The sequence below is a fragment of the Lissotriton vulgaris genome, unplaced genomic scaffold (assembly GCF_964263255.1).
Source record: "Lissotriton vulgaris unplaced genomic scaffold, aLisVul1.2 SCAFFOLD_3097, whole genome shotgun sequence".
In the NCBI taxonomy this organism is placed as follows: domain Eukaryota; kingdom Metazoa; phylum Chordata; class Amphibia; order Caudata; family Salamandridae; genus Lissotriton; species Lissotriton vulgaris.
In genome coordinates, this window is record NW_028253474.1 from 168,873 (window position 1) to 196,582 (window position 27,710).

The following is a 27,710-nucleotide window of genomic DNA, read 5'->3' on the forward strand; positions in this document are numbered from 1 at the left end:
GTACATACTTGTCGTAACTCATGGAAGCTAAGCACAGTATATCTTGAAGGGATGACCTGTGGAGGGTCAACTGACACAAGGGGAGACTCAGAGTTTCCTCCTTTGTCCGACATACTGTTTCTAGTGTGGTGTAAGTGATGCACCTACCTACACTATGTGTTTACCTACTGATCCCTTGCTAAGAGTTGCAGCCAAGGTGTGCTAAGCCTTGAGGAGCTGCAACAGCTGGTTCAGTAGAACTCAGAGTATTCTAAGCTTTAGTTATATGTACCTGAAGTACTTATGTGATCTTTCAACAAGATATTCTTAGGATACGTGTGGTAAAACAACAGCAAGCTCAAATCCCAACCGCTGCTCACCAATGTGAGAAGGTGGCCTGATATGCAGTGCTCACTATTCTAGTGAACACTATGTATCAGTCCAGCAACCCTTATTGATGATTGGTTGTAAGTCAACCTTATAGACCAGCTATCCTAGTAGCATGGATACGAGCAGTCTAAGGCTAAAGACTCGAGAGGGCGTGTTAAGCCAGCTGTTTACCACACATATACCCCTTGAACACCAAGTGAAAGGACACCACACAAGTGTTATGAAAATAAACAGTTATTTATTAAAGATCACAACAGCCCTGTACTCTTTATGAGGACAGGGTACTAAGCACAAACCAAAACTCTTACAAAAATACTTAAGTTAGCACAGTATATACAAATGCCCGAGGGGCACGGAAAACCATATACTCTGAAAGTGGAATGTGAAATTCCTAGCAGGTAAGTACAGTACTAATAGCTTTTGGAATCGCTAGGACTTGACTAGGGAATCGTTAGATTACTTCTAGGAGGCCTAGGGGACTCGGGTGCAGTGTGTGCACTCTCACGCGAGATGCGGACAAAAGTCTATGGTAGCTAGGAAGTAGAAAGTTAGTGTTCTCGGGCGAACCCGACCTGGTAGGGAGAAAACGAAAGTAGATTCTGACCCTTGGATAGTGAGGCTATGCTGGGGCACCGAAATGCCGAAGTTACCTAGCCCAGGGGCTGCAGCTGCATAGGTCTGAAAAGACGTCGGGAATCCTCGTAGACGGACCAGGGGCCGGAAGAAAAGATGCTGGCCGGTGACCAGTGAAGAAAGTTCAGTTGGATCCAAGCCTGGATCTCGAAGATAGATGACACCTAAAAGCAGAGGGGACCAAGTTCGAGACTACTAGCCAGTAGTCAGTGGGCACCAGGAGGGCACCGGATGGTAGCCACCTCGACAAGGTGAGTGGGTGACGCTTGAGCTCGAAGATCTCACGGACCAGGAGGCGTTGTCCGCGACCAGGATGGAGGATCGAGCTGTCCCACGAAGATAGAAGCTGTCGGCGTCGCTGGACCCAGGATTGGGCAACAAAGCCTTGGCAAATTCAAGCCCACGCGGTGGACCTAAAATGGCGTCTGGAGTGGACCAGGAGGGTCCGGGGTGCCTCTCTTGAAGAAGGAAGCAAGGGCCAGTCTGGAGCAACCAGACCAGCAGTCGTGAAGTCGTTGGGCGTCGTTCAGAAGGCCACAAGCCAGCCGGCTAGTAACCAAACAACGCGGTGCACAGCAAACAGCAGAAGGGCCCCACGCAGATCGTGGAGATGCAGGGAGGCTGACCTTGGGTGCTGGAGCTGCGCAGGGTCAGGGCTTCTCGGACCCCAAAGCACTCACCAGTGGAGGACACGGTGGGCTTGCAGTAAAGATGTCGTGCAGTCTTGGCGATCGTCGGTCCCTCGAGGTCTCGTCGAACTCACGGTTCTCAGCTTGGCTGTAGAGGTGAGTAGAGGTCAGAGGTGCCAGGGAAGCCGGGTCTCGTCGAGCTGGGTCGTCGGATTCGTGATGAAGGACTTGCAGCAGACCGCAGTGTTCTTTAGGATGGTGCCCGCTTGATGCAGGGTGACTACTCCTTAGCCACAAGGGAGAATCTTGAAGAAGAAATCGTGAAGTCCTTTCGAAGAAAGTGGTATCTTGATTCCAAAGATGATCTAATTTGAACAGGGGGCCCGCTCCTATCTTTATACTAAAAAAGGGGGCTGACCCGGTGACTAGGTCCTGCCTATGGGTGGGACCAGGAGGGGGGTGGTTACACCCCTCTCCCCTGCCGGACTTCCCCAGGCCAGGGGCTGGTGTGCCCCTGGAACTGGTTCTGACTGGCCTATGCGTAGTGAGCACCGGGGTGCCACTCAGCAGTCACCTTCCTGAAAAGCCCTGCCTACCCAGGATACACAAAACCATGTCTGGGACGGTGCTAGCACCGCCCCGGACAGGAAACCCTTTGTCCAGGCCTCCCTCGCTGGAAGGACTCCCAGCAGCAGGAGGTCAGACTCGTGTCTGTGGTGGCAGCATCCATTTTGTGGAGCTGAGGCTTCAGTTAACTTTAACCGGGGTTCACAGTTACATACATGTCGTGTCCCTCTAGAAGGGTGGAATGCTAACCCCGTCGCCAGAATTGGCGAGGGGTTAGTATTCCAATTCGTATGACACCTTACTCGACATGTTTTGATAAAGCAATACCAAAGATAGCATTTAACCGCGAGGATTATAATGCACTTAAGAGTATATGGTATGCGATATCATGGAACAGCTATTAGGACTTGATTCCGCAAGCTGCAGACAGGCTCAGCTCATGCCAGAGCACCATCTCACACGATTCCAAGCACTCTGCCTTCAGGATTGTCAAGGCCTGCCATAGGAGTGACTGATAGGAATCTGTGTGTCCATTTTAGGGTTAGGTATACTACACCTACAGCAAAGGGTGATTACACGACTTTGCCCCAGCTGTCATGCAGCCAGTTGTGTCAAATTTAGGAGGCCAGCCAGGGGTGGCATAATACATGCTGCAGCCCCTGGCAGCCCTGGGTACACCTATGCCCTGAGTTACAGGGTCTGATAAGGTGGCCCAGTACCAATTGGTAGATGCACCTAGGGTACATGAGGTAATTTAGAAAGAGAACAGCCAGGCTGTGGGTCTGATTGGCAGGCCCACAGCCAGAGAAAGTCGTAAACCAGTGAAACAAAAGCAAAAAATCTGGGTGATCATAGGATTGCAGACCCTACTCTCCTACACTCATCTTTTGGGACTATGGATCTATTGGTGACAGGCGACGTCCATTTTGTTTTCACACGCCTCTTCTCTGCCAAGTGTGGCCATTTTGTTCCTTTGTTCTGGTTGGGGCGGGCTCTCCTCGGGGGCCATGTTTAGGGGGACTTCTACGAACAGGCCAGGGCTGAGGGATTTTTTCATGATTGGTGGCTGATTGGCTGGCGGAGACTCGGGTTGGAACGTTTCTACGACACATTCGGCTGTGCAATATGTGATGACTCTCCCCATTCAATGCTGTAACTGCTGCTTGCTATTGTTGACTCTTGCTCATGGGGTGGAGGTTAAATGCGTGGCTGGGGAGACCGGGAGCACATATGTTTGGCCCTCCTCCGGTTTTATATGATTCCTTTTTCTTTTCTTCCTTTTCTTTCTGTGTCTATATTTCGGGTACTCTTTTTTGGGCGACAGGCACACTGCTAGGGGGGGGGTAGGCCGTAGCCTCTGCATGTGTGTAGGGGGGGGGGGTTATTTTGTCCGTTTCAGTTTCTATGGGCCTTAATTTTTTTTCTCTTTTCTTAAACTCTTTTCTCTTCTTATTTCTGTCTTTGGGTCAGTAGGTTGGTTCGGTACGAGGTGGGTAGCGACCGGCATGCAACATAATTCGTGATTGTTAATCCTTTTGTATGTATCCTTATGCCGCTACTTTGATTAGGGGTTTTTTTTTTGCTTGTTGGGTTTCATCTGATAAACGTTGCCCACTCATGTCTTAGGTGGACGGTATGGACTCTGATCCTTATTAGTTTCTATATTTTAAAAAATACTTTAAAATTTTTAAAAAATTAACCTTCCTCTCTCCTGTTCCTCGGTAGTACGAAGATATCCAGTGTAACCCAGATTGATTGTCATTTTGTATTGAGGTGCTACTGAGTCGCCGCATAGCTTGCAAAAGTGCTTAACATGATGTTGAGGCCGGCCTGATGGTTGTGGGCCCGTATTTGTTTGCTGATACTGCACAATAAAGGTTTTAAAAAATTAAAAAAAAAAAGGCACAGCTAGCACATGCTGACTAAATGATAAGATGTCTTTGTAAACAGGCCTAGATGTAAGAGTTTGTTCTTTCCTTTTTTACATGACATTTCCTTCCCTGTGTCATTTATAGCTTGGCAAATGATGACTTAGGGTCTGATTTATATGTTGGTAGAGAGGGAACCGCATTGCAATAGTGACGAAGGTCCAGTGCTTAATTTGTGCAGGTGCTTTCAGGTGCTAAGCACCGGCACCTATTTCTCAGGGCCGGGTCTATTGAATTTGTCTCCCATGCACAACCAGCACTGTGCACAGGCCATTTAAAAGCCCGAGCCTTGAGCAAGGCTTGTGCATCTGTACGTTCAGATTTGCTGGATGCTGCTAGTGTGCTTGCTTTTGCGCGCACCAGTGCCTGGTATTCAGCATGGGGGAACGGCAGGTGTGTTGTGTCATGTGCAGTATAAACTGCACGAACGATGAACTGGGAGTATAATTTCAGCTGCGCTACCCAGCAGTCTGCGCTTTCCAGTGTAGCCAAAGCTGCAAGGTTAGGTAAGTTGTGTGTGCGTTATTTTAATAATGTCACAACTGTTATCCTACAGATGACAGAATAGTGCTTGGCCGTGGGACACCATCAATAAATTCCTGCATAGTAGTACCCGCAGGAAACTGCCCAGTAGTTGCCTGCCTCAGGAGCCCAGGCAAGACCTTCCAGCATAATAACAAAATACGGGAAGCAGCTGAGGGTGGGTTAAAATTGAAAACATTTTTCCTGTCAGTCAGTGTATTAGTACCATGCTCCTACCTGTCCCAGTACCATCTTGTCTCTATAAGACCCGTCCTCTCCCTTCTGCAATGGGCATTGTTGCAGCCACACGCACCTTGAAGAACACCTCCCATCCCTGCCACTGTGACTGTGCCCCACTGCTACCTCCGACAGTGCTCCTCTCTCCACAGTCGCCTTCTCCCACTATCCCAGTGCCTGTCTCTCCACAGTGCCTTTCTCACCTGTATCTCAGTGCCCCTCTGCTTACAGTCCCCTTCCCCTCTGTTTCACAATGCGCCTCCCTGCAACAACACTCGCTCACTCCTGTTACAGTACCCCTTGACTCCCTCTTTCACTATCAGAGCACCCCTCCCACCCATCGCTTTGTATTAAAGCATGCACGGGGCCCTGAGTATCCATACTTTGAGTTCGCTCTTGAGACCACAAAGCCCTTCTCAGTCTTGGCCACTCAAACCAGGAGGCTTTCTCAATTACCCCCTAACCAGAGAGAGGATACACAGGGAATTTCTCAGCTTTGACCTGGAGAAAAGTAGCATTGATTCAAAACATTCTATCAGAGGGGATAGGCTGTGTTGGGTGCTCTGTACCTCCCCCACCCCCACAGGCCTGCTGAGCTCTATTGCCCCACACCTTCTATTCACCTCCAAAGACCCATGTCCTGTAAACCCCTGCTGAATACTTACAGCCTTATGTCCCTGTTGGAGAGAGATCAGACTTTTGTCTAGTTGAAGTTTTGACTGTAGCACAGAGGGGTAATGTAGAACATGTACCATGCAGATGACAGAACTATATAATGTGGATAGCTCAGTGGGTTTCTGTGTTTTGTCACAGACGTCCTTTTGTTACACACTGATCATAAATTACAATCCTCATATAGCACAGGTGGCAGACTCAGTTGAATTTCGTGCTTTATTAGTTAAAAAGTATGTGTGGAAGCCTGTCTGAATGGAGTTGAATGTCTGACTTCATTTGAAAATAGGCGGCAGTGGGATTTTGAGATTTATAATCTGATCATGTAATAGAACTATTTGTTTGAAGCATGAGAGTGTGGTTCTCCATCAAGGCGAAACCCCAATGGTATAAGTGACACTTTATTATGTTTTATCAGGAATACCTATTGTAACGTAACAAAACATCTTTTTATGGCATAAAACTTTTACACAGTTAAATAATCGCTATTGTGTGTCTTGGACAACACTACTGTGCATTGATGAGACAGGCCAAGAATGATACACTCCTGTCACCTCTCAACTTACATAATTAATGACTGTATATTTAATAAAGCAGTATCTGCTTTTTTTCTTCCTGCCCTTCACACCTCACTCCTTCACTTTTCTCCAATCTTACTTCACTTTCTGCCCTACAACTGCATTTTCTCTAAATCGCCACCTCCCCTCATTAAATGCTTTTCATTGTTCACTTTTCCATCTTTCCCTTCCACTCTGCTCTCACACGCTCCCCACTGTTCGCTTTTCTTCCCTTGCCTTTCTCCTCTTTTCACTTTTCCTTCGCATCATGTTCCACTCCAATCTTGCAAATCCAATCTCTGCTTTCCACATTTCTCTTCACATTGTCTACTGCATCTATCTTTGCTTTTAGACCTCTCCTCCTAACTCACTCTCCCTTTTAATTTTTTCCTTCTTGCATATATGTTTATATCTGCTCCAGGAATCTATGTTCTATCTCTGGGTCATACATTGAAATCTTGGTGTGGCCACTCAGTCTTTTATCTTTAGATACAATTAGTGCCATTGAGCTGGGTAACAACATTTTTAATTTGGTGTCAAGGCCCCCTCTGGTGAATATGTGCTTTACAAACATACATGATGTGTTTCTCCCTCTATCCCTTCATTTCTTCCTTTCACATTCTTTTCTTATTTCCTCCTTCTTTCATCCATTACTTATTTATTTCCTTACTCCAGTGCTTCTCTTCATGCCTGCATTTATTACTGCCTTCTTTAATGTTTTCCTTCCTTCATTCTTTTCTTTCTTTTAAACAGCGCAGTGCAAGCACATTTTCTTTTGTTTGCAAAGCTGCCTCAAATTACCTTTCTCTAATTTGAGTTCACTTTTAAGTTTTTGTCATAGCCTTCCAATATGTTATATTATGTTATATTGATTTGTATAGCACACTAATCACCCAGGAGGGTATCCAGGGATTTGGGCAGGTGTGTAGGTGTGAGGTGCCTGAGTTGCTTTTGTGAAGAGCCAGCCCTTCATCTTCTTGCAGAACTCAATAAGTGAGGAGGTGACTCTGATGTGTTGAGGCTTGTTGGTGTGGGTGGAGCCAATAAAGGGAAGTGGTTTGGGCCACTGGAGGGAGTGGGACGAACTCGGGAAGTGGTTGTCGCCTCGTTAAAGACTGTGAGCACCTGCACTTCATATTTTACAAATTAAGCACTGCGAAGGTCCCTCCCCACCGACATAGTGGTCCACCCACCCTGTTTATATCTGGGCGGACCATAGTTTGGTTTTAGCTTTGACTAATCTGCCACCACCGTAGCCAAACTTCTCAGGCCATTGGAGAATTGCCTGCACGTTGTTCCGGACCCAACGGGCCGATATTTTTGGAACAGTTGCATGTTGTTCCGCCCAATTACTATGGGAAGACATATACCCATGTTTTACTGTCTTCTCCGCCAAGCAAACCCTGGTGGTGAGGGACAGTAAAAAAACAAAAAATGCCCCCTCGCCTTTGGAGATGACTCTCATGCCGATGGGGGCATTATCTTTTTTATTTTCAAAAAGAAATTCACGCTCCAAGATTTTCTTTTTGAAACTCAAAAAGAAACCAGGTTGGTGCACGGCTCCTTCATGTCGAAGTGAAAATCCACACAGAGGCCCACTCAAAAAAAAATTGAGACATTACTTTTGACTGAGGCCTCCATCTTACTACTTCCTATCTGGCTGAATCATGTGTTTTGTATTCCCTTGCAGGGATTAGTCCTCATATTTTTCAGTGTGTACAGTAATTGTTGTCCATAATGCAACACCATTCAGATCCACGCATCTTGTATTTTTTCACAGAGTGCAACTGTGATGTATATGGTTCAACAGACAACTATTGTAGTCCTACAGGGCAGTGCCGGTGTCATGCAAGCTATGGTGGCCTAACCTGCAATCAGTGTGCACCAGGCTATTACAGCTATCCCGATTGCATCCGTAAGTACTTATTTATCTAACACGTTCAGTGATTGTGAGGTTTTTGCTTTACATGGCTTATGCACAGTTATACTGCATTAGTGTAAGCTTACATATGATATGAGTAATATACAGTTTGAAAGCTAACATTGTCTCGCAGTTGTGGCCTTTTTGTCACTCTTCTACTGAGAGCCCCCAAGTTATCCTGCTATTTGTATATTAGAAAGCATGTGCCCAATACACTTGCTCTTGCAACACGCTTTATTAGGCTTTCTAGGCTCAGAAAAAATAAAATTTATTGATTTTAAAAGGTCAAATTAGATCAGATTTTTGGAGAACCAAATGCGAAAACGAAATCCGAATTTGCCACCTTTCTCCTTGTTTCTTAGTGAAAGTCGAAGTGTAAAAATAGTCGGTACTGTTGATAACATCTTAAATACCAACTCCGATTTTGTTAATTTCCTTAATAACTTTTATGCATTTTAAAATATTTGTTACTTCCCTATAACCTGTAATGGACTGTAAAAACCTTTACTCGAAAATTGGTACTATTTTGTAAATATTCTGTTTGTTTTAAATTTTCTTTTGCGGGAAGGATTTCCCCCAAATTGTACTCCTTGTAAACTTTTCTGCATATTCAAAAGTAACAACGGTGTGCTTCCTAACTGAAACTCCACAATATTGCATAGCGTTGCAATGCTCCCGCCCTGCCATCCCGCCGCCGCTGCATGCCCTAAAGCACTCCCCGTCTGCACATAATTCCAGCATTTACCTTATTCTGTGCATGCGTGCAGGTGCGTAAATTAGAGTACACATAGAGTTAGAGAAATAAACATAGATCAGCAACATATGAGAATAATATACTTAAATGTATAGACAACATGACATGAATAGTAAATGCATGAGTTGGAAAGGAATGCACTTCAATGACTAAACAATTGTTAGCTAGGTTCGTAGGTAGGCATAAAGTACACAAAGTAAAGTTCACACGTGCACTTCCTGTGTTTGGTGAATCTCTTCCATGTTCTGTTATATTAAAAGACTCTCAGAGTTTAGGATCTGAACGTAGGGTGGGTAGTGTAGTAGCGCGCTCTAGTGTACGCACGTCACGTAAGCCACGTGACGTGCCATGCCCGCGTAAGGCTGCGCGCGCTGCGTAAATCATTGGCGCGAAGAGCCGGTACTGGCAGTTGAGGCTCGGCGCTGTTTAGGGATAGACGTATCTAATAAAGCACGGTTGAACTAGCACCAAGGTTGCAGCGTCATCTTTGGGGGGAAATCAGAACATTACAATGGCGACGAGGATGGGATAGCCGATCCCTACCCCCCCACAGCAAACACCGACGGCAACCACCTAGCAGGTACCCTAAAGAGCGCGGCAGGGCCAAACAACCCGGAGATCCCAAGGGGTCGAACGACGGTGCAAACCGAAGAAGACACGGCAAGAAGTGCGCCATATAAGGCCAGCGTCCACCGAGTCGAAGAAACAAGCTGGATATCCTGGTAAAGAGCGAGGGGGCTGGCACAGGTAGTCCCCAGGACCACGCAGATAAGGAAGAACAAGACAGCGCGCCGGGAAGCCCCAGAGGCCAAACGAGCCACCAGCCCACGATCAAGAGCGAAAGGATGAGCGCGCAAACAGGATACGCGACGGCGCCGGTGCAGTTTCTGCCCAGACCGGGAGAACCGCTGATGAAGTGGGAGGACTGGAGAGAGTATATCGACAACTTCATCGGGGTCCTGGAAGATGAGAACGAAGAGACATTTAAACCATCGAGGAAGAAACGCATCTTGCTATTGAACTTAGGCCCCGAAAAGTTGAGGGTCTACAAAAGCTTGGTGCCGAAGCAAAGAAACAGCACAGACGATGACGTGTATGCTCATGCGATCGACGACCTCAATGAACATTTCAGACCGTCTGTGTGTGTGTCGGTGGACAGATTTAACTTCCAACAAAGAAAGCAACGCCCAGGAGAGACAGTAGAAGAGTACGTGGCAGCATTAAAACGGCTGGCAGCCACGTGCAAGTATGACAATTGGGAAGAAGAGTTCATAAAGGACCAAGTGGTGATGCACACCACATGCACATCCATACAAGACAAGCTGTGGGCCAGCGGAGACACTACCCTGAAAGACGTGATGGTCATTGTTAAGAGGGCAGAACTGGCAAGGAGGTGTGCGGACGCAACAAAGAAAGAGACGGCGTCCAGCGCCATGGTAAACAAGGTGGACGAGGAGGAGTCCCGTAAGGACCACCAGACAAAAAAGGCAGTAGACAGAAGTAACACCAGGTGGAGCAGCAATGGTGGTCTGCCAGGAAAGCAGGCGGGAACCAACCGGAAGCCATGCTACAGGTGCGGAAACTGGGCACACGAAGCGCACGATAGGAAATGTCCGGCGTTTCGCGCCAAATGCATGTACTGTGGAATAATCGGACACTATGAGAAGGTGTGCAGAAAAAAGGCCTCCAAAAGCATGGTGAGATTAGTTGGCCACGACAGCGACACCCAGGAGGAGGCAACGGAGGAAGATGTGGTCACGGTATTATGCATATATGATCAGGTACTGGGAGTGGATGGACAAATAATGAGCATCGATGGCAAAAGAACCATGAAACCTGTCTTGGAGATGGCCATAGGAGGAATCATGATCAGCGTGGTGGCCGATACCGGCTCACCGTACACCATCGTCCAGAGGGCAGTGTGGGAGGAGAAGTTTGCACCACGATTAGGCCCGGAACTGGAGAGACTGGACATCCGCCCAGTCACATACAACGGGGACCGCATTCCAATGGCGGGTTTTCGGCCGCTGAAATTCGAGTTCCGGGGCCGATCTGCCTACTGCAAACTCTATGTATCAGAGAAAGGTCCCTCTGTGCTGGGGTGGCTGGACCAGGGCGACCTAGGCATCAAGCTAGATCCTGGAGGCAGGGAACAGATCTTGTTAACGGAACAAGGAACATGGCCGGACCTGGACAAATGGAGAAACGCGTTCCCTAGGGTGTTTGGAGGCACGGTGGGGAAGCTAGAGAAATTCTCGCACAAAATAATTCTGAAAGACAAGGCAGTACCCGTGGCTCACAGGGCCAGGAATATCCCCATTGCGGTACGGGAGGCAGTCCAAGAAGAACTCCAGGACCTGGAAAGGAAAGGGATCATCGAGCCCATCACGTGCGCGGAATGGCTGGCGCCATTGGTGGTAGTTAAAAAACCAAGCGGAAAGGTCAGGCTGTGCGTGGACCTCAGGGAGCTCAATAAGAACATTGTGGTGGAAAAGTTCCCTCTGCCAAGAATTGAGGAGATGCTGGCTAGCACCCGGGGCATCAAATGGTACTCCACCATCGATTTGACCTCGGCCTACCACCAAATTGCCCTACATCCGGAGAGCCGCCATCTCACATCGTTTATCACCCTGTTTGGATGTTATCAATTTCACCGCATGCCATTCGGGTTGGCCTCAGCGGCAGCGGTCTTCCAGAAGTTAATGCACCAGCTCTTTCAGAAAACTACTGGTGTCCAGTACTTCCAGGACGACATCCTGGTAATGGGCCGAGACAAGCCAGACCACGACGCAAAGCTTGAGAAGGTGCTACAGATCTTGGAAGGGAAAGGCCTCACGGCGGAATGGTCCAAGTGCCGCATTGGAATGGCATCAGTGACGTACCTGGGACATGAAATAGGGGTAGAGGGAGTGACCCCAAAGGCTGAAAATGTCAAGGCAATCTGCGATGCACCCCCACCTACCAATAAAGACGAAGTCAGGTCATTCATCGGCATGGCCGAATATTACAGGAAGTTTGTGCAACATTTCGCCTCAAGGACCCACCACATGAGGCAACTGACAAGAGATAACACAGAGTTTCAATGGTCAGAAGAGGCACAAGGTGAATTTGAAGCAGTCAAGAAGGCAATCACTGTGGCCATTCCACTCCAAGGGTACGACCCCCAAGGGAGAACAGTTCTGACCACGGACGCCAGCGATAAAGGACTGGGGGCGGTCCTTATGCAGGACAGGGGACAAGGACAAATAGACACTATAAGCTTTGCATCACGCAAGCTGTCGGACACCGAGAAGCGGTACAGCGTAATAGAGAAGGAGATGTTGGCAGTGGTGTGGGCTACATCGAGGTTCAGACAATTTCTGTGGGGCACACGGTTTCTACTGAGAACGGATCATAAACCCCTGCTGAAGGTGCTAACGTCGAGTGGACACGCCGAGGCTACACCCAGGATTTCCAAAATGTCACTGAAATTACTAGAGTTCAGGTACGACGTAGAGCACATACCAGGAAACAAGAACAGAGTGGCAGATTACCTAAGCAGGGCAGCCGCCATGGAACCAAGTGAAGAGAACAATGCAGGAACGGAGGAATGGGTGGCACTCACGAGGATCAGGAGGCCTCCATCAGCCTCCCAGAATGGAGACAGGCATACGACGAGGATTTGGCGTTGAAGGAAGTGAAGAAATTCGTTACCCAAGGATGGCCTGAGAAGAGAATACTCGGGGTGGAACTTAAACCCTACTATGAAATCAGAGAAGAACTGTCGATGGACGACAAGGGAGTGTTTGTGCACAGGGGTGAGAAGGTAATACCACCCGCGAACATCATCAACAGACTGTTAGACACACTCCACGAGGGGCATCTTGGAATCTGCAAACTAAGATTGAGGGCCAGACAAGACTAATGGTGGCCGGGAATGGACTTGAGAGCAGAAAGGCACGTAAGAAACTGCAGTAGATGCCAAGGGGCCGATAAAGCCCTTAAACCACTCCGCCCCGAACTGGGAAAGTTTGAACTGCCAAAGAACCCCTGGGAGGAACTGAGCGTGGACATCTTGGGCCCGGTTCTGGACATACGGGGAGTCCAAAAGTACGTGTGTGTCATGGTGGACCGGTACTCGAAATGGCCTGAGATAACGATAGGAGAGACCATGGACGTGGAAACCATCATCAAGTTCCTGGCAGATACATTTGTGAGGGAAGGCATCCCTAAGGCGGTGCTCAGTGACAACGGACCCCAGTTCAAGTCAGAGAAGTGGAATAACTTCATGAGCAGGAATGGCATTGTAGCCAAACACACAGCCATATATCACCCCGCCGGGAACGGCTTAGTGGAGCGGTTCAACAGGGTGGTGATGGGGTCGATCCAAGCTGCCATATCCGACGACAAGGACTGGGAAGTGGAAATTTGGCACAGTGGTGATGGGGTCGATCCAAGCTGCCATATCCGACGACAAGGACTGGGAAGTGGAAATTTGGCACATGATCTGGGCCTACAGGATCACGCCCACAAGCACGGGCTACAGCCTATTTCAGATATTGAGAGGACGCGAACCATTTACACAAGACAACAGAGTGTGGAAAGAAAAAACAGTCACGAGCGAATGGTCACCCGCTGTGGTGCGAGCCAACCTTGAGAAGGCTCAGGCAGTCTACACCAAGCATTACGACAACAGAAGGAATGTACGGAGTACTGGCCTGGAGAAAGGAGAATGGGTGCGAGTGAGGTTGGCCAATGCGCCGAGGAAGGGGGAGAGCAAATACAGCAAGCCCATGCAAGTGAAAGAAGTCCTGGGCAGGGCAGCCTTGCTGAGCGATGGAAACGTGTGGTCGCAGGACCACATGGGAAGATGTAACAAAATCTTGAACTGGGACCAAAGAACCACAGACTTTGGAGATGAAGAGACTGAATCTGTTGAGCAGGAGCCCCCAGAGACAACGGCTGGGGAGGATGGAGAAGGCCCACAAGAACTAGAGACAGTGGTACATGATCAGGAGCAGAGGGCAGGAGGACGTCGCAATGAGAGAGAAGGAGGCGCGGCCACGCAGGAGAGTGAAGGAAGCAACGAAAGTGAGACCACCAACACCCAGGTAAGACTGACCCGCAGGGGTAGGGTGGTGGTCAAACCAGCCAGATTCAGAGACTATGAAATGAACAGTGGACTATGAGTAATAACTTGAGCGTTGGAAAAAAGGGGAGATATGTAGTAGCGCGCTCTAGTGTACGCACGTCACGTAAGCCACGTGACGTGCCACGCCCGCGTAAGGCTGCGCGCGCTGCGTAAATCATTGGCGCGAAGAGCCGGTACTGGCAGTTGAGGCTCGGCGCTCTTTTGGGATAGACGTATCTAATAAAGCACGGTTGAACTAGCACCAAGGTTGCAGCGTCATCTTTGGGGGGAAATCAGAACATTACAGGTAGGAGTCTTTGAGATGTCTCTCCTAGCTCCAATGAATTGCATCCTCTAAAACGTATAACTAATGGCATTGTTACATTATGAAAAATGATGTAGACACAATTATTCTAAGTAAGTGAGATATAGAGTTTTTCTCAGAACGTTTTCATTTGCTCTAAGGAGGGTGGAGATGCAGTCCATTTTTGGTAGACAAAAAACAGGACCTGCAAAATGATCTGCCCAGAAGGAACAGTCATTCACCAAAAATGTGAACCCTTGAAAGTTCAGGTGCGGCCAGCTCATCACTCCTCAGAAACTGACAGAAATGCATGTGCCACCTGGATTACCTACCACTGATAGGCACATAAGTGGCTGTAGCCTCATGTGTCTGATGGCCAAGGGATCAATTATCTGGCACTCGCTACGCAAAGTGTTGTCGGGCTGTACTTGGTGACATCACTTGCAAGAAGTTGCAACTAGTTAATTAGGGTATTCTACGAAAATCAAGTTTTTGTTGATCAGCAAACTTTCAGTGTCCCTGTACTAATTTAGATTATCATCAGACCTGCTCCAGCTCTCTTACAATTCATAAAACACTGAATACTGTCATATTTATAGAGTAATCCCACCCTACACAATGGAAACCTACAAGGGGACTGCTTATTGTAAGTGATCATGGAAAGTCTGAAGGGCTCTGCCCTTGTTCAGCCCCTCCCTTGCCCCCCAGCTAGGTTTGTGCTATACCACCACCACATACATAAGTACACAATAGTAGGTAGAATGCAATTCATGGTTGCTTCCTAAAATGTTAGGTAAAATTATGGGTAAGCACTTGAATGTTGCTTATAAATGATTGGCGCCCTACATACAAGTCCTAACAACAACAAACATTCTTATTTTATCAAACTACATCCATCCTGTGGAGAAGGAATTTAGGAGTCTGTGGTGTCTGTGTTTCATTTCTCAGTGCACTTCTTTTATATAAAAATGTTTGGAATGTTACTTTATACCTGTCAATGTATTCATGTATTACTTGTTTGGAATGTGTGGGCTAGGCACTGGAACTACTTCCCAGGCAGTTGGGGCTACCACCTTGAGCCCTCAACACATGTACACTTGTGTATCCTGTTGACTGCAATAAATCTACTCAAAGAGTGAAGACTCCTGGTCTGTTTGACTTGCTGTACAACTTTATTGAAGAGGACACACCTCAGAGTCGTTACCATTACATTGAAAACCTACTCTGCTATCTTCAGGAATGTTCTCTGGTCACTTCCACTAACCCCACATTTTGGGACCCATTAGGATCGCGGACGGACGCACCAGAGTAGGAGGGAACCTCCGCATGGCCTGTGGAGTTCCCTCCTGTGCAATTAGGATGTGACCGCCACCCAGGCGGTCACATCCTCTATTTTTACCATTGCAGCGGGTGCAGCTTCAAGCTGCACCCGCCGCAGTGGTAAAAATGCATACATTGCATTTGTATGCAGAAAGCGGCAGGCACCGTGCGGTGCCTGCCGATTTCTGCATGCAAATGCAGCGGGGTACCATAGGTACCCCCCATGTGCACCCCCCACCCCTCCTTCACCCAGGGGCCCCACAACGGGCCCCTGCAGTGAAGTTCCACATGCTTTTCCACGGCGGAAAACCCGCCGCGGAAAAGCATGTTTCGAAACCCATCCTAATATGGCGGGCGGTGTCTGAGAGACACCGCCTCCATATTAGAGCTTTTCCACCGCGGTTGTAAGCCAACCGCGGCGGAAAAGCAGCGGACTGAAACCAGGACCCACCAGCCATCCTAATGTGGCGGGGGGTCTTTGGTGGGTCCGCAGCGGCTTTTCCGCATCCTCCGGGCCAGCGGTGGCTTCCGCCGGCCCAGAGGATGCGGAAAATCCGCTATCTTAATAAGCCCCTTTATGTGGTTTCTTCATATTTTCTGCAAATCATCCTGTCTTCCTCTGAACATTCATAGAAACTCTTTCGAGTGCGCCTGTCTTTCATCTGTCTCTTTTTCACTACTGGATTTAAATCTTACTAGTTGATTTACTGCTTCTTGGTGCTATGTACTTTTCAATGCTGAGGATCATGTCGATCCACAGTGCTGTAGGTAAGAAAACAATATACTGTATAGGTATTTGTTAATGACTGGACGATTTTAACTTGGTGTAAATGATTCACCATTCCCTTCTACTTGTCGTCAGTTTAACAATCCGAGTGAACATAATTTCGAAGTTTATATTTTTGACAGTTGATACAGGGGAACACTTTGCATGTGATCTTGTATATCACCCGAACATGATGCTTCAGTTTCGAAATCCTGACAGAATCGTTTGCCACAGTGAATTTGATCAATCTCAATTTATCATTAGAATATTTATATCTGTGAAAATATTTCTGTTCAGCTTGCCGGTGTTCAATCGATGGATCCTACCAGAGTGCATGTGATCCAGGGGCAGGACAGTGTGAGTGTCGACCAGGAGTGACCGGACAACAGTGTGATAGATGCCGCTCCGGATCCAACACCTTCCCATTCTGTCAAGGTATGATGTACCTGATTTTTACAATTTCAAGCCTTACTTTCTGACCTTGTGCTTCTGGCCACAAAGTGAACAATGGTGCTCCTTTAATTATGTATTACTTGACCTACATGTTTCTTATGGAGCATTGATATTGTAATATTTAACACAACATATGTTGTTACTTTTCTAATATTTTTGATTTATTGTTTCATCAGTTTTCGTTTCTAGGGGGTAGCTAACAATAGTGTAGCAGGTACAGTTGCACCGGGGCACCTATGTATTAGGGGCCCACTCCACCCCCATTATAGATGTTTTCTACTGCCAAACCAGTAGATAAAACCTAATTTTTCGTTCTTGCATTAAGGCCCTTGCTATCCTTGCTGGGCCACTTTAAATGCAAGTGTTATGTTGTACCAGAAATTCTGGAGGGAGCCATGGGTTTTACAAAGTTAGATGGCTAGCTAGAGCTTTAATTAATAAAACCTTTCAGTTTTTTCCTACTGCTGTGCTTCTTGTTTGCTGTGATGGTGCTGGGTGTTACTTTCTTGTGTTAACATTTCACTATCTATTTTGACACTCTAACAATAGAGACCCTCATCCTGGTGCATAATCGTATGAAACGAGTCATAATTTTTGGTCTCGGCTAGACAGCGCATGCCCTGTCCCTTCAAGATATGTTGTTTACAGTCTGTGGGCTACAGCCCGCCACAGCCTTACCATTTGTTCCCTTCCACACTGCTCTCATATCCATTGTTCCCATTTGTCATGGCACGCATGTACCATGCCTCTCCTTGTGTTTGGCCCTCCCCTAGAGCATGGACCAAGTACTTATGTGCATCCACTGCTGCCGTTTTTGGAGATACTTTTTTAATTGTGTTTAAGCACTCCATTCGAGTGCTTGTGTTTTCACTCACTCCATTCCCTTACCACCCGATCCATTCATGTTGCTCCTTTTTCCCTCCCACCCGTTTTGATTCTTTTCTGTCTAATACCTCCACCCCATCTGTTTTTTCTTTATCTCCGCCACCCTTTAATTGTGTTTACCACTGAATACATGTTTGCTTTTAGGTTCTGTTCCTATTTGTTTTACAATAACAAATAAATGCCATTGACTCAATATCCATGTTGCTTCTCCCAACCCCAACCCCTTCCTTCTCAATGGTTGTTATTGTTTACCCTTCACATTTGGGAGGCCAGCTAACTAGAGAGGCTGTAATGTTTTCGAGGCAGAAAGTGAATTACAGCAAAAATTAAACAGATCAGTATATAAAGCCCTAATATGAAAATATTTTAAAGTGAAAGTAATTTTGAAAGCTAGGGCCCACTACCCATGCACTCTGCGCTGTCTACTGCCAACTCCTAAACATATCACTGGTGTGGCTAAAAGAGAATAAAAAAGGAGGAAGCAGCTTAAACTGCCAATCATGCCCATGGCATTATGGGCATACAAATGAACCCTGAAACGGCTTTCTCGACATTGCAGTTGGGGCTAGTAAGAAATTAAGCTGACAGGCAGTGAAACTGAATTTTTCAATATTACAGTTTTTCACCTGGAGCATCACAGATCTTATCCAAAGTCAAAAAATTACACAAAATAAAATGTTTTATTGAAAAAATACCTACATTTAAAACAGTTGCCAAGCATTACAACTGGATAGTTGAGTTTTTCTCCATGTACCTGCAATGGGCCGGAAAATACTTTTTTTCACTTTTCAGAACAAATTGGCTACACAGCTATTAATAATGCATAAGGAACGTGCACTTCATCGTAATAATGCTCCTACTACCGCATGGTACTGCTGCCCCTTCTTCTTCATCAGACTACAGCTCCTCCATCTTCATGGCACTGCTTCTCCCCTTTCCTCCAGGTATTTCTGCCTCCCTTCTTCATCGCACTCCACCCCACTCCAATCGATCCTACTCCATCCTACTTTAGTCTGCCCCTGTCTACCTCAATCCAAGATCTCCCACCCTACCCCAATCTATCCCACCCAATCTATCCCATTCCAGTGTACTCCATCTATCCCACTCCAATCTACCGCAAACTACCACACTACAATCTACCCCATGTATCTCCTCCAACGTACCCCAATCTATCCCACTGCACACTACTCCAATCTACCCTACTCCCCACTTCAATCTACCCAACTCCAATCTGCCCAATTTACCCTACTCCAGTCTACCCCATCTACCACATTCCAATCTACCCCACTCAATCCACCAAATCTACCCCACTCCAATCTAACCACTAAATCTACAACACTCCAGTCTACCCCATCTAGCCCACTCCAATCCACCGCAATCAACCCCACTCCAATCTACTCCAATCAAGCCTACTAAAATATACACCACTTCAATCTACCCCAATCTACACCACTCCTATTTACTCAAGTCCACCCCACGCCAACCTCATCCAATTTACCCTACTCCAACTACTCCAATCTACTCAAGCTGCCTCATTCTAATCTACCTAAATCTACTCCACTCCAAACTACCCCAATCTGCCCCAATATATCCCACTCCAATGTAAGGCAATTTACACTACTCCAATCATCTCGGCCCCAATCTACCATACCCAGTCTACCCCAATCTACCCCATTCCAATCTACCTCACTCCAATGTATCCCAATCTACCCAACCCAAATCTACTTCATTCTACCTCACTCCAATCTACCCCATTCAACCTACCCCAATCTACCTCACTCCAATCTACCCCACCTAATATAACCCAGACCAGTCTATCCCTATTTACTCCAATACAATTTACCGTACTGTACCCCATTGCAAACTACCCCTCCCAAATCTACCCCACTCCATTCTACCTCAATCTGCTCCACTCCAATCCAATCTACTTCAATCTATCCCACTCCAGTCTAACCCACACCAATCTACACCACCCCATTCTACCCAACCCCAATCTAGCACACCCAACCTCCCCCAATCTGCCCCATTCTAATCTGCCCCAGTGTACCCCATTCATGCAACCCCAATCGAATCTACCCCACACTAATCTACTCGACCCAAATCTGACATAATCCACCCCAATTTGCCAAAATCTGCCCCACCCCAATCTACCTCACTCTGCTCACCCCAACCTACCCCATGCCAATATGCCCACCCCAATTTACCCATTAACCCCAATATACTACCACTCCAATCTACCAGGCCTCTATATTTCCCAATTTAGCCTACCCAATCTTCTCCATCCCAGTGTACCACACTCCAATGAACCCCACCCCACCCAACCTATCCCACTCCAGTCTATTCCATCTATCTCACTACAGTCTACCCCACTCCAATTTATCCCAAACTACCCCACTCCAATTTATCCCAAACAATACCACTACAATTTACCCTTATTGTCCCCCACTCTACCCCCCTACAATTGACCCCACTACAACCTCCGCCATTATACCCCATTCCAATTTACCCCATTTGACCCCGTCCAATCTTCCCCTGCCTACCCCACTCCAATCTACCCCAATGTGCCCCAATCTAACCCAATCTGCACCACTACAATCTATCACACCCCAATCTATTCCACCTCAATCTACCTCACCCAACCTATCTCAATCTACCCCACTCCAAACTATTCCACCCAATCTACTGCACTCCAACTACAATTTACACCAACCTACTCCACTTCAATCCACCACACTTCAATCTACTCCAGTCTACCACACTCTACCCCACTCCATTGTACTCCGCAAAACCTACCCCATTCCAATCTACCTCAATCTACCCCAATATATGCCACTTCAGTTTACCCCAATATACCCCACTCCAATCTACTCCAATCTACCCTACTCCAATCTACTCCCAAAGTCCTCAATCTGCCCCACTCCAACTACAATCTACCCAGTCTACCACATTCCAATCTACCCCTCTCCAATGTATCACAATCTACCCCACTCAAATCTACTGCACTCCAATCTACCCCACTCCAATGTACCCACTCCTATCTACTCCACTGAATCTACCCTACCCAACCTACCCCAATCTACCCCACCCCAACCTACCCCAATCAATCATAATCCACCTACTCAAACCTACCCTGCCCAATCTGCCCACCCCACTCTACCCAACCCCAGTCTGTGCTAATCTCCCCATTCCAAACTTCCCCACCCCAACCTTCTCCTACCCAACCTACTCCACCACAATCTACTCAGCCCCCAATCTATCCCGATCTACACCACCCCACTCCACTCACTTTTAGCCATGCTGAAGATCAGCCACACTGATGTACAACATACCTACAACATTTTGCCAAAGCCAGTAGCTCTCACATAATCGAGAACTATTGGCTTTGCCAATGATTGTTAAAGCAGCTGTTGGTATTGCCTTCCCCTACAAACCAACTCGTGGAATTCCAGGTTTATCCATGTTTGCTCGAAAATATGTGGTCATTTTTCACCACTGAATTCTTGTCAAAGTAAACAATGCTGACTCTGTTTCTGATTGATAGGGGTTCCTTGGACCACTGCCAACATGTTTGCATAACATCAACCTTCCTCTACGTTCATTCTTAACTTTGTGTGATGTTTTTGAAAACAGAATATACTGAATAGTTGTTTAAAATGTGAGACCTCCTGTTTTGCTAAAGTGTCAAGAGAAATAAATAAAAGAACGTTACATCGTTTTGGATGTGGGAAGTTTCTGTTCTTAGGGAGACAATGTTATTATAAGTCCATGTTCTACTGTCTTAAAAGCGGAACCTTTCATTATACGTTTATATTTACATAAATAGAAGAACTTAAGGGCCATTTGATGCAAAATAAAACTCAAGGTCATTGTTCTGCACTTGTCTAGGGGCGTAGCTTGGTCAGTAAGAATGGGGGAAGGGATGAGCTTCAGATTTTCCGACAATCACTCTGACATATAAGGTTAAAGTACATTCTACAATGGCAGAGTGTGGCTTAAGGGGTAGTAGAATGGGGAGAGGAATGCAGATTACAAAACATTTTGAAGCCTTTCTAAACAGAGAACGGGAGAATTATTTGTATGTTTTTGTCTGTATGTAAATATTCCTGGTAAAATCCAACAGACACCTCACCATACCCGACTGAAAGCACCCGTTCCCAACTCTTTACCAGAAAATACTTTTTAGGGGGATGTAACACCACAAACACCGACCCGGAAGCTACCCCCCTGCTTGTGTCATATTTTAACTGCCTTCTTCATGTGTGGAGGCACATCTTCTCTCAGACAAATACGTCTATGTTTTAGTTATTTTATTAAAGAATGAATGGAATGAAATGAATGAATGAAATGAAAACATGTATAGCAAATAGCACACTAGAACAGGTAGGTTTTTAGCAAGGACCCGAATTCCTTTAGGGGTTTAGCTGAGTAGATTCCAGGTGTTTTACGTCAGCGCAGTGCGGGCAAGAACCCCAAGAGAGGCAGTTAAATACTCCTAATCTGAGATGTTCTTCTGTGAAGCAATGTGCTCTCGCAGGAAGACATCGATATTTCTTTCCAGTAAATACTTCGGAGCAGGTCCGAACAGCTTATTGAATTTAACTATGGACTCCGGGTGTATTTATTTATTGTGGCAGCACAAAATCATTGGAACAGGCCATTCTGTACATTACAAACAGTCGCAGGGTGCCTGAGCAGGCAGGATGAGAACATATAGACGAGGCTGTGGATTTGATGTATGGCAGATGTTTAGTAAATACAAAATATTACAAACAAGTAACTCGCATATAGATGTTTACATTGCTTCTTGCTTTGGTTTAGAAATGATGATGAGGTGTGCTTGAAAATCAGGATTCGCTTAAGATGAGGTTATCCTTGACAGCAGTCTTGATTACAGTGGCGGCTCCTCTAAGGCGGAGGAGCGTTGCCCCACTGCGCAAAAAGGAAAAATAAAATGACAACAACGTATTGTTATTGCAATTTCATTTTTGCTATTGCATGCAGCCAGTGGCCTGTGTGCAGTGTGGAGTGGGCTGTGCTGGTCAGAGCAAGGGAGGAGTGATTTGCACTCCCAAAGTGCGTATGTACTGTTTGGCTGGCCCTCTTGGGTCGACCAAACAGATCATGCACACTTTGCATGTTCCTACTCTACCCTTGGCCACTTAGAGCAAACATAGAAAATAAAACATGCCCATGCTTTACTCATGCAAGGGTATGTTGAATAGCTAGCCCACAGTGCCATTGGATTCAAGTTAGCCTGGCTGATGAGGGGGTGATACCCGAAACAGGTCCTAGAATGCTCGTTTCCAGTCCAGGGAGGACCTGGCAAGGCAGTTCGGGCTGGACTGTTCCTATAAGGAACAGGGTCAAGACTGATTTGCATGTGGTTGGGTCTGAACTGGGGTGGCGAAGTGAGCTAAAGAATGATGATGGATTCAACCCAGATCTGTAACTGGGGGTGAATGTCTGAAAAGTTTCAGCGCACCGTCCATCATCTCCTTGTGTTTGCTTTATCATTCATGAACTCTGCCATTGTTTATACATCTTCTGTATTACCCTTTCATAGACTCCCTCTTTTTACGCTTCATTGATTGTTACCACATTTTGATGTAACACTAATGTTCTGTGCAGAGTGGCCTCACACTTTTGAGCCAAGAGCAATTTATAGTGTGATAAACAAACAAATAAAAACATTTTTACAGGTGTAATCTAGCCCTGATTTTAAAACAATTATTTGTGAATTAGGTTCAGAGCTTTTCAATAGATGCACTTCAAAAAACATAAATGTCTCTTCTAACAATTCTTATAATACTGATAAAAGCAGACTGTGTGTCATGTATTTGCAATGCCCAAGAATCAGTAAGGCAAACCGAGACATTGTGACCAGCCTCAAAGTGATAGTGAGTAGTTCGATTTTTCCTGGGTGCCAAGGCTTGGCATATTTTGATCTTCTGAAGCTGATAGAAGCAGATTGGGGGTCATATCTTTGTAATGGGGATGGTCAATAGGATGGAACCAAGTGCATGGGAATCAGCAAGGCTAGCCCAGGACATAACTAGCCCTAAAGTGGTAGAGGGGTAGTTTTAGTTGTTCCTGGCTGGCAGGACTCAGCATGCAGATAGGGCAGATTGTGGGCTAAATAATTGCAAAAAGAAGGCTCGGCAGGATGGAACCAAGTATCAGGAATGGGCCAGGCTGGCACACAATATTGTGATCAGTCTTAAAGGAGTAATGGTTAGTTTGATTATTCCCTAAAATGTGCCTATGGGATCAAAGCTAGAGTTTTTCAATCAACAAGGCAAGCAAAAGCTCTGGTCTCCCAGGGAAGAAGTGGGCTGCAGTATTCCAGAAAGTTCAAAACAATTCTCTGCTAGCTAGAGCCAGCATTCAGAGAATTTGAATTAGGAGTTCTCTAAAAAAGGAAATTACACCTACTGGCTATTATTAAAATAGAACAGGCCCAAACATAGGAAATCTGGAGGAAAGTTAACTTGTAAAAACATGTAAAAGAGGTCAGTGAAGAGCTGGGCTAAGACTGAACAGCCAAATCATTGCCATGCTGCTTTTGTTAGTGGAAGCAGGGTAAGTTTCCTTTCACTACATTGGCTCTTTTTAGCCTCATGCGTCATTCACTACTAATAATGACATCAGAAGTTGTTTTGAGAGGAAATTCTATAAGGTAAGGACAATGGCTCCTTATGCAAACTAGAATGAACAAAGGTCTCTGGGATCTAAGAAAAGCGTTAGGTTTGCTTGGTTGGATAAGGACAAAAGGCCAATATGAATCAGGCCAGTCTTGCTCTGTCAGGGCAGTAACCAACCAATGTTCTCTCAACCGTGAATTGCAGGGTGCCCGTCTGGCTGGTATTCGAACCATGATCTGACTAGGCTCACCCGATCAGGAGTAGGTGGAACCAGGGCCTTTCAAATATTTTGCAGTTTCTCCTCAGGTTGCCAGTCTCGATTGCTGTTCAGTTCCTTCCTTGTTCATTGGGTGTATTTGTTCATCAGTAAGCAGCATCCTTGCCTTTATAAATAAGTGCATGGCTAGCGCTTATGTCGCCAACTCCAATTCTTGTCCTTTTGGCATTGTTTTACTCATTCAACACTATTTCCGCCCGGTGCATTTTGGCATATGGATCATTGGGCCTTCTCTGATTAATCCCTCCTTTTTGTCTTACACACACTGAGCAACCTACTGCCATTATGGCGTGGCTGGTGCTGTGTGGCTGCCTATGTGTTGTAGTCCTTATTACAATTAGAATTTGTGGGTCCATCTCTCATGTATTCCATACCTGCCAACTTATGAACAAAACGGGCCATGTAAGGAGGGGGCGTGACTTGTAGGGGGCGTTGCTTTATGCCAAGAACTTCCCCAGATGACCTCTGGCCCCATCCTATTTCCCTATCAACCTGAAATGAAATTAAATGAAATGAAGTAGGTCTTATAATGCGCTACTGAGCCCAAAGGCATCAAGGCGCCTACCAAACAAAATCAGAATTACCCAGATAACAATACTACGGATAGGCCTTTGAGAAAAGCCATGTCTTCAAAGCTTTCTGAAACTCCAGGACCGACAGTTGGGATTTGATTTCAAGGGGAAGGCTGTTCCACAGCTTAGGAGCTACCGCTGAGAACGCCCTACCGCCCCATTTATTTCTTCGGACACCAGGCACCACCAACACATTCTTGGTTGATGAACGGAGGTCTCTGCCCGGTGCATGAGGAAGCAACAGATTCCTCACACCACCCGCCCCCTTACCAGCAAGTGCCCCATATGTCAAACACAGAGTCTTAAAGGCAATCCTGGATTCGATGGGGAGCCAGTGCAGGCTTTTCCTAGCGGCCGTGGCAGAAAAATGTCTGGGAGCATCCAGTACAAATTTGGCCGCCGCATTTTGGGCGGTCTGAAGGCGCTGCACCAGCCCTTTATTAACGCCAGCATACAAAGCGTTACAATAATAATTTTGAAGCGACAAGTGCAACAACAACCTGCTTGCGAGCCTGAGGAGACAGGTAGTGTTTAATTTTTCGAAGAATCTTGATAATACCACAGCAGGTAGCAACGGTTCTGTTTACCTGCTGTGCCATTGAGAGAGCTGGATCAATAATCACTCCCAGATTCCTCGCAGAGTCTGTTGGTATGGGACAGACTCCCAGTGAGGGAGGCCACCATTCGGCTGTCCAGATGTTAGACTTTCCACCAAAGACCAGAATCTCGGTCTTCTCACCTCCGCCTTCCATTAACAAAACGGGTACAAAAGGCCATTGAGGCTGCTGCTGATGTCCTGGGGTGTTTTCACATCCCTTAATGGACATCACCTACAAGCAGCCTCAAAAGATGAGCTCGAAGTTTACTCTCTGCAGTGGTTTACAGCTCGCCTTGCCTGCTACTGTGTGATTTCAACTCGTCACCGGGTGACCGTGTGAAAGGAGCTGAAATTGTGTGACACTTAATGGCACAGTGTGAGTTGGCAGGTCAGGTACTGTTACCCATACCATTGCCAGCACTGCTCCCCATAACACGACAACTGCACCTCGTGGTCATCACGCATGACCTGAAAACAGTTTCCACAATGTCAAAACCAAAACAACACCCTTCCAACCACATTCCCTACAAGGTGTAGCTTGCTGCCTGTTGGGTAAGTAATTCAGCATCCCACATAGAGGCAGTAATCGCTATACAAATGCTAGAATACATGATCTAACTTTAGCTGCTTAATATTGAGTCGATATGTCCCACCTTTGCTCCGGGTCACTCCCAAACTTCTAGGTGTAGCTTTAAGATGAGTGTCTTCTTATTTACTGGATACCCTGGGTTGAGGGAACTGGAGGGGTTAATTAATAAAAAAAACTACTTACCTTAGAACGGCAGGGCGCCGCCTCCCCTGCATCTTCCTCCTTCTTCCTCTGCATTTCGGTCGAAAGCAGGAAGCACCCGCCACACAGGCTTCCCTGAGCCAATCACAATGCTGCAATGCAGCGTTGTGATTGGTCTGACTGCAATGGATCAGCACTCAGACTCAAACCGGGAGCGTGTGCATGTTCCTCACCAGGCAGTGTAATGCAGCTCACTGTACCCTAAGTGGCCAAGGCATACCCTTGGCCATTTAGGGCAAACACTACAAGATGATAGACGAAGTGCTGAAACTTTTCAACCACTCACCCCCAGTCAAGAGATCTGGGTTTAATCCATCGTTTATTGGCTCACTATGCCACCCCAGTTTGGACTCAGGCATTTGCTAATCAGTCTTACCTTGGCCTTTATAACCACGCTTAATTATAGTACTAAGTGGCTAAGGGTTTGCCCAGACATTGGTTCCTTGCTTGCTGTGCGACTGGATTCAAGCTAGCCTGGCTGATATGGGGTGATACCACAAAACCGGTCCTACGATGCTTGTCTTCCGGTTTCCATGGGGAGTTGGGTCAAGGTTAATTTACATATGGCTGGGTCCAAACTGGAATGGCGTGGCGAGCAAAATAAACCTGGATTAAACCCAGATCTGTGACTGGGAGTGACTGTTCCACAATGTTCAACATTCCGTCCATCATCTTCTTGTGTTGCATTCATGGATGACACACATGTCTTGGGTCACTGTCTTTACATGGTAATGGTAGTTAGATGTCAGGGGCGTAGCTTGGTTTGTAAGATTGGGGGTGTGAGCTTCAGATTTCCAGAAAATCGCGCTTGCGTATAATGTTCAAATACATTATACGACAAGCAGGGTGCATGGGATGGGCTTGAGAGGCAGTGGAAAGGGAGAAATATGCTGATTGGGAGGAGTACTAAGGGAGAGAAACAATATTTTGTAAAATAATCAACATTTATTAGGACTTTCAAAACAGAAATGAGAGAGAGTGTGTGTGTTTTCTGTCATATTGTGCATGGACAAATCCCAGATGAAATCAGACAGACACCTCACCATACCCAACTGAAAATACCTGAACTCAAGTGTTCATCTAAAAATGCATTATTAGGGTGGTGTAACACACCCAAACACCCCCCCCCCCCAGGCTACGCCCCTGTTAGACTTTTTAGTTTGGTAGGGATGAGGTTCCATGCAGAAGTGAATAATTGCATTTGG

The 27,710-nt window shown here is 46.5% G+C and overlaps 1 protein-coding gene across 1 annotated transcript in view; it reads left to right on the forward strand.

Annotated features, from left to right (window-relative positions):
* The window catches only part of LOC147660957 (laminin subunit alpha-5-like), a gene marked incomplete at its 3' end in the record, with an annotated part of 218,421 nt that overhangs the window by 124,528 nt on the left and 66,183 nt on the right, over positions 1–27,710 (forward strand). Inside the window, exons 10-11 of the mRNA XM_086951410.1 lie at positions 7,895–8,029; positions 16,587–16,724. Of these exons, the coding sequence (XP_086807536.1) occupies positions 7,895–8,029; positions 16,587–16,724 (273 nt within the window). The remainder of the gene's footprint in view (positions 1–7,894; positions 8,030–16,586; positions 16,725–27,710) is intronic.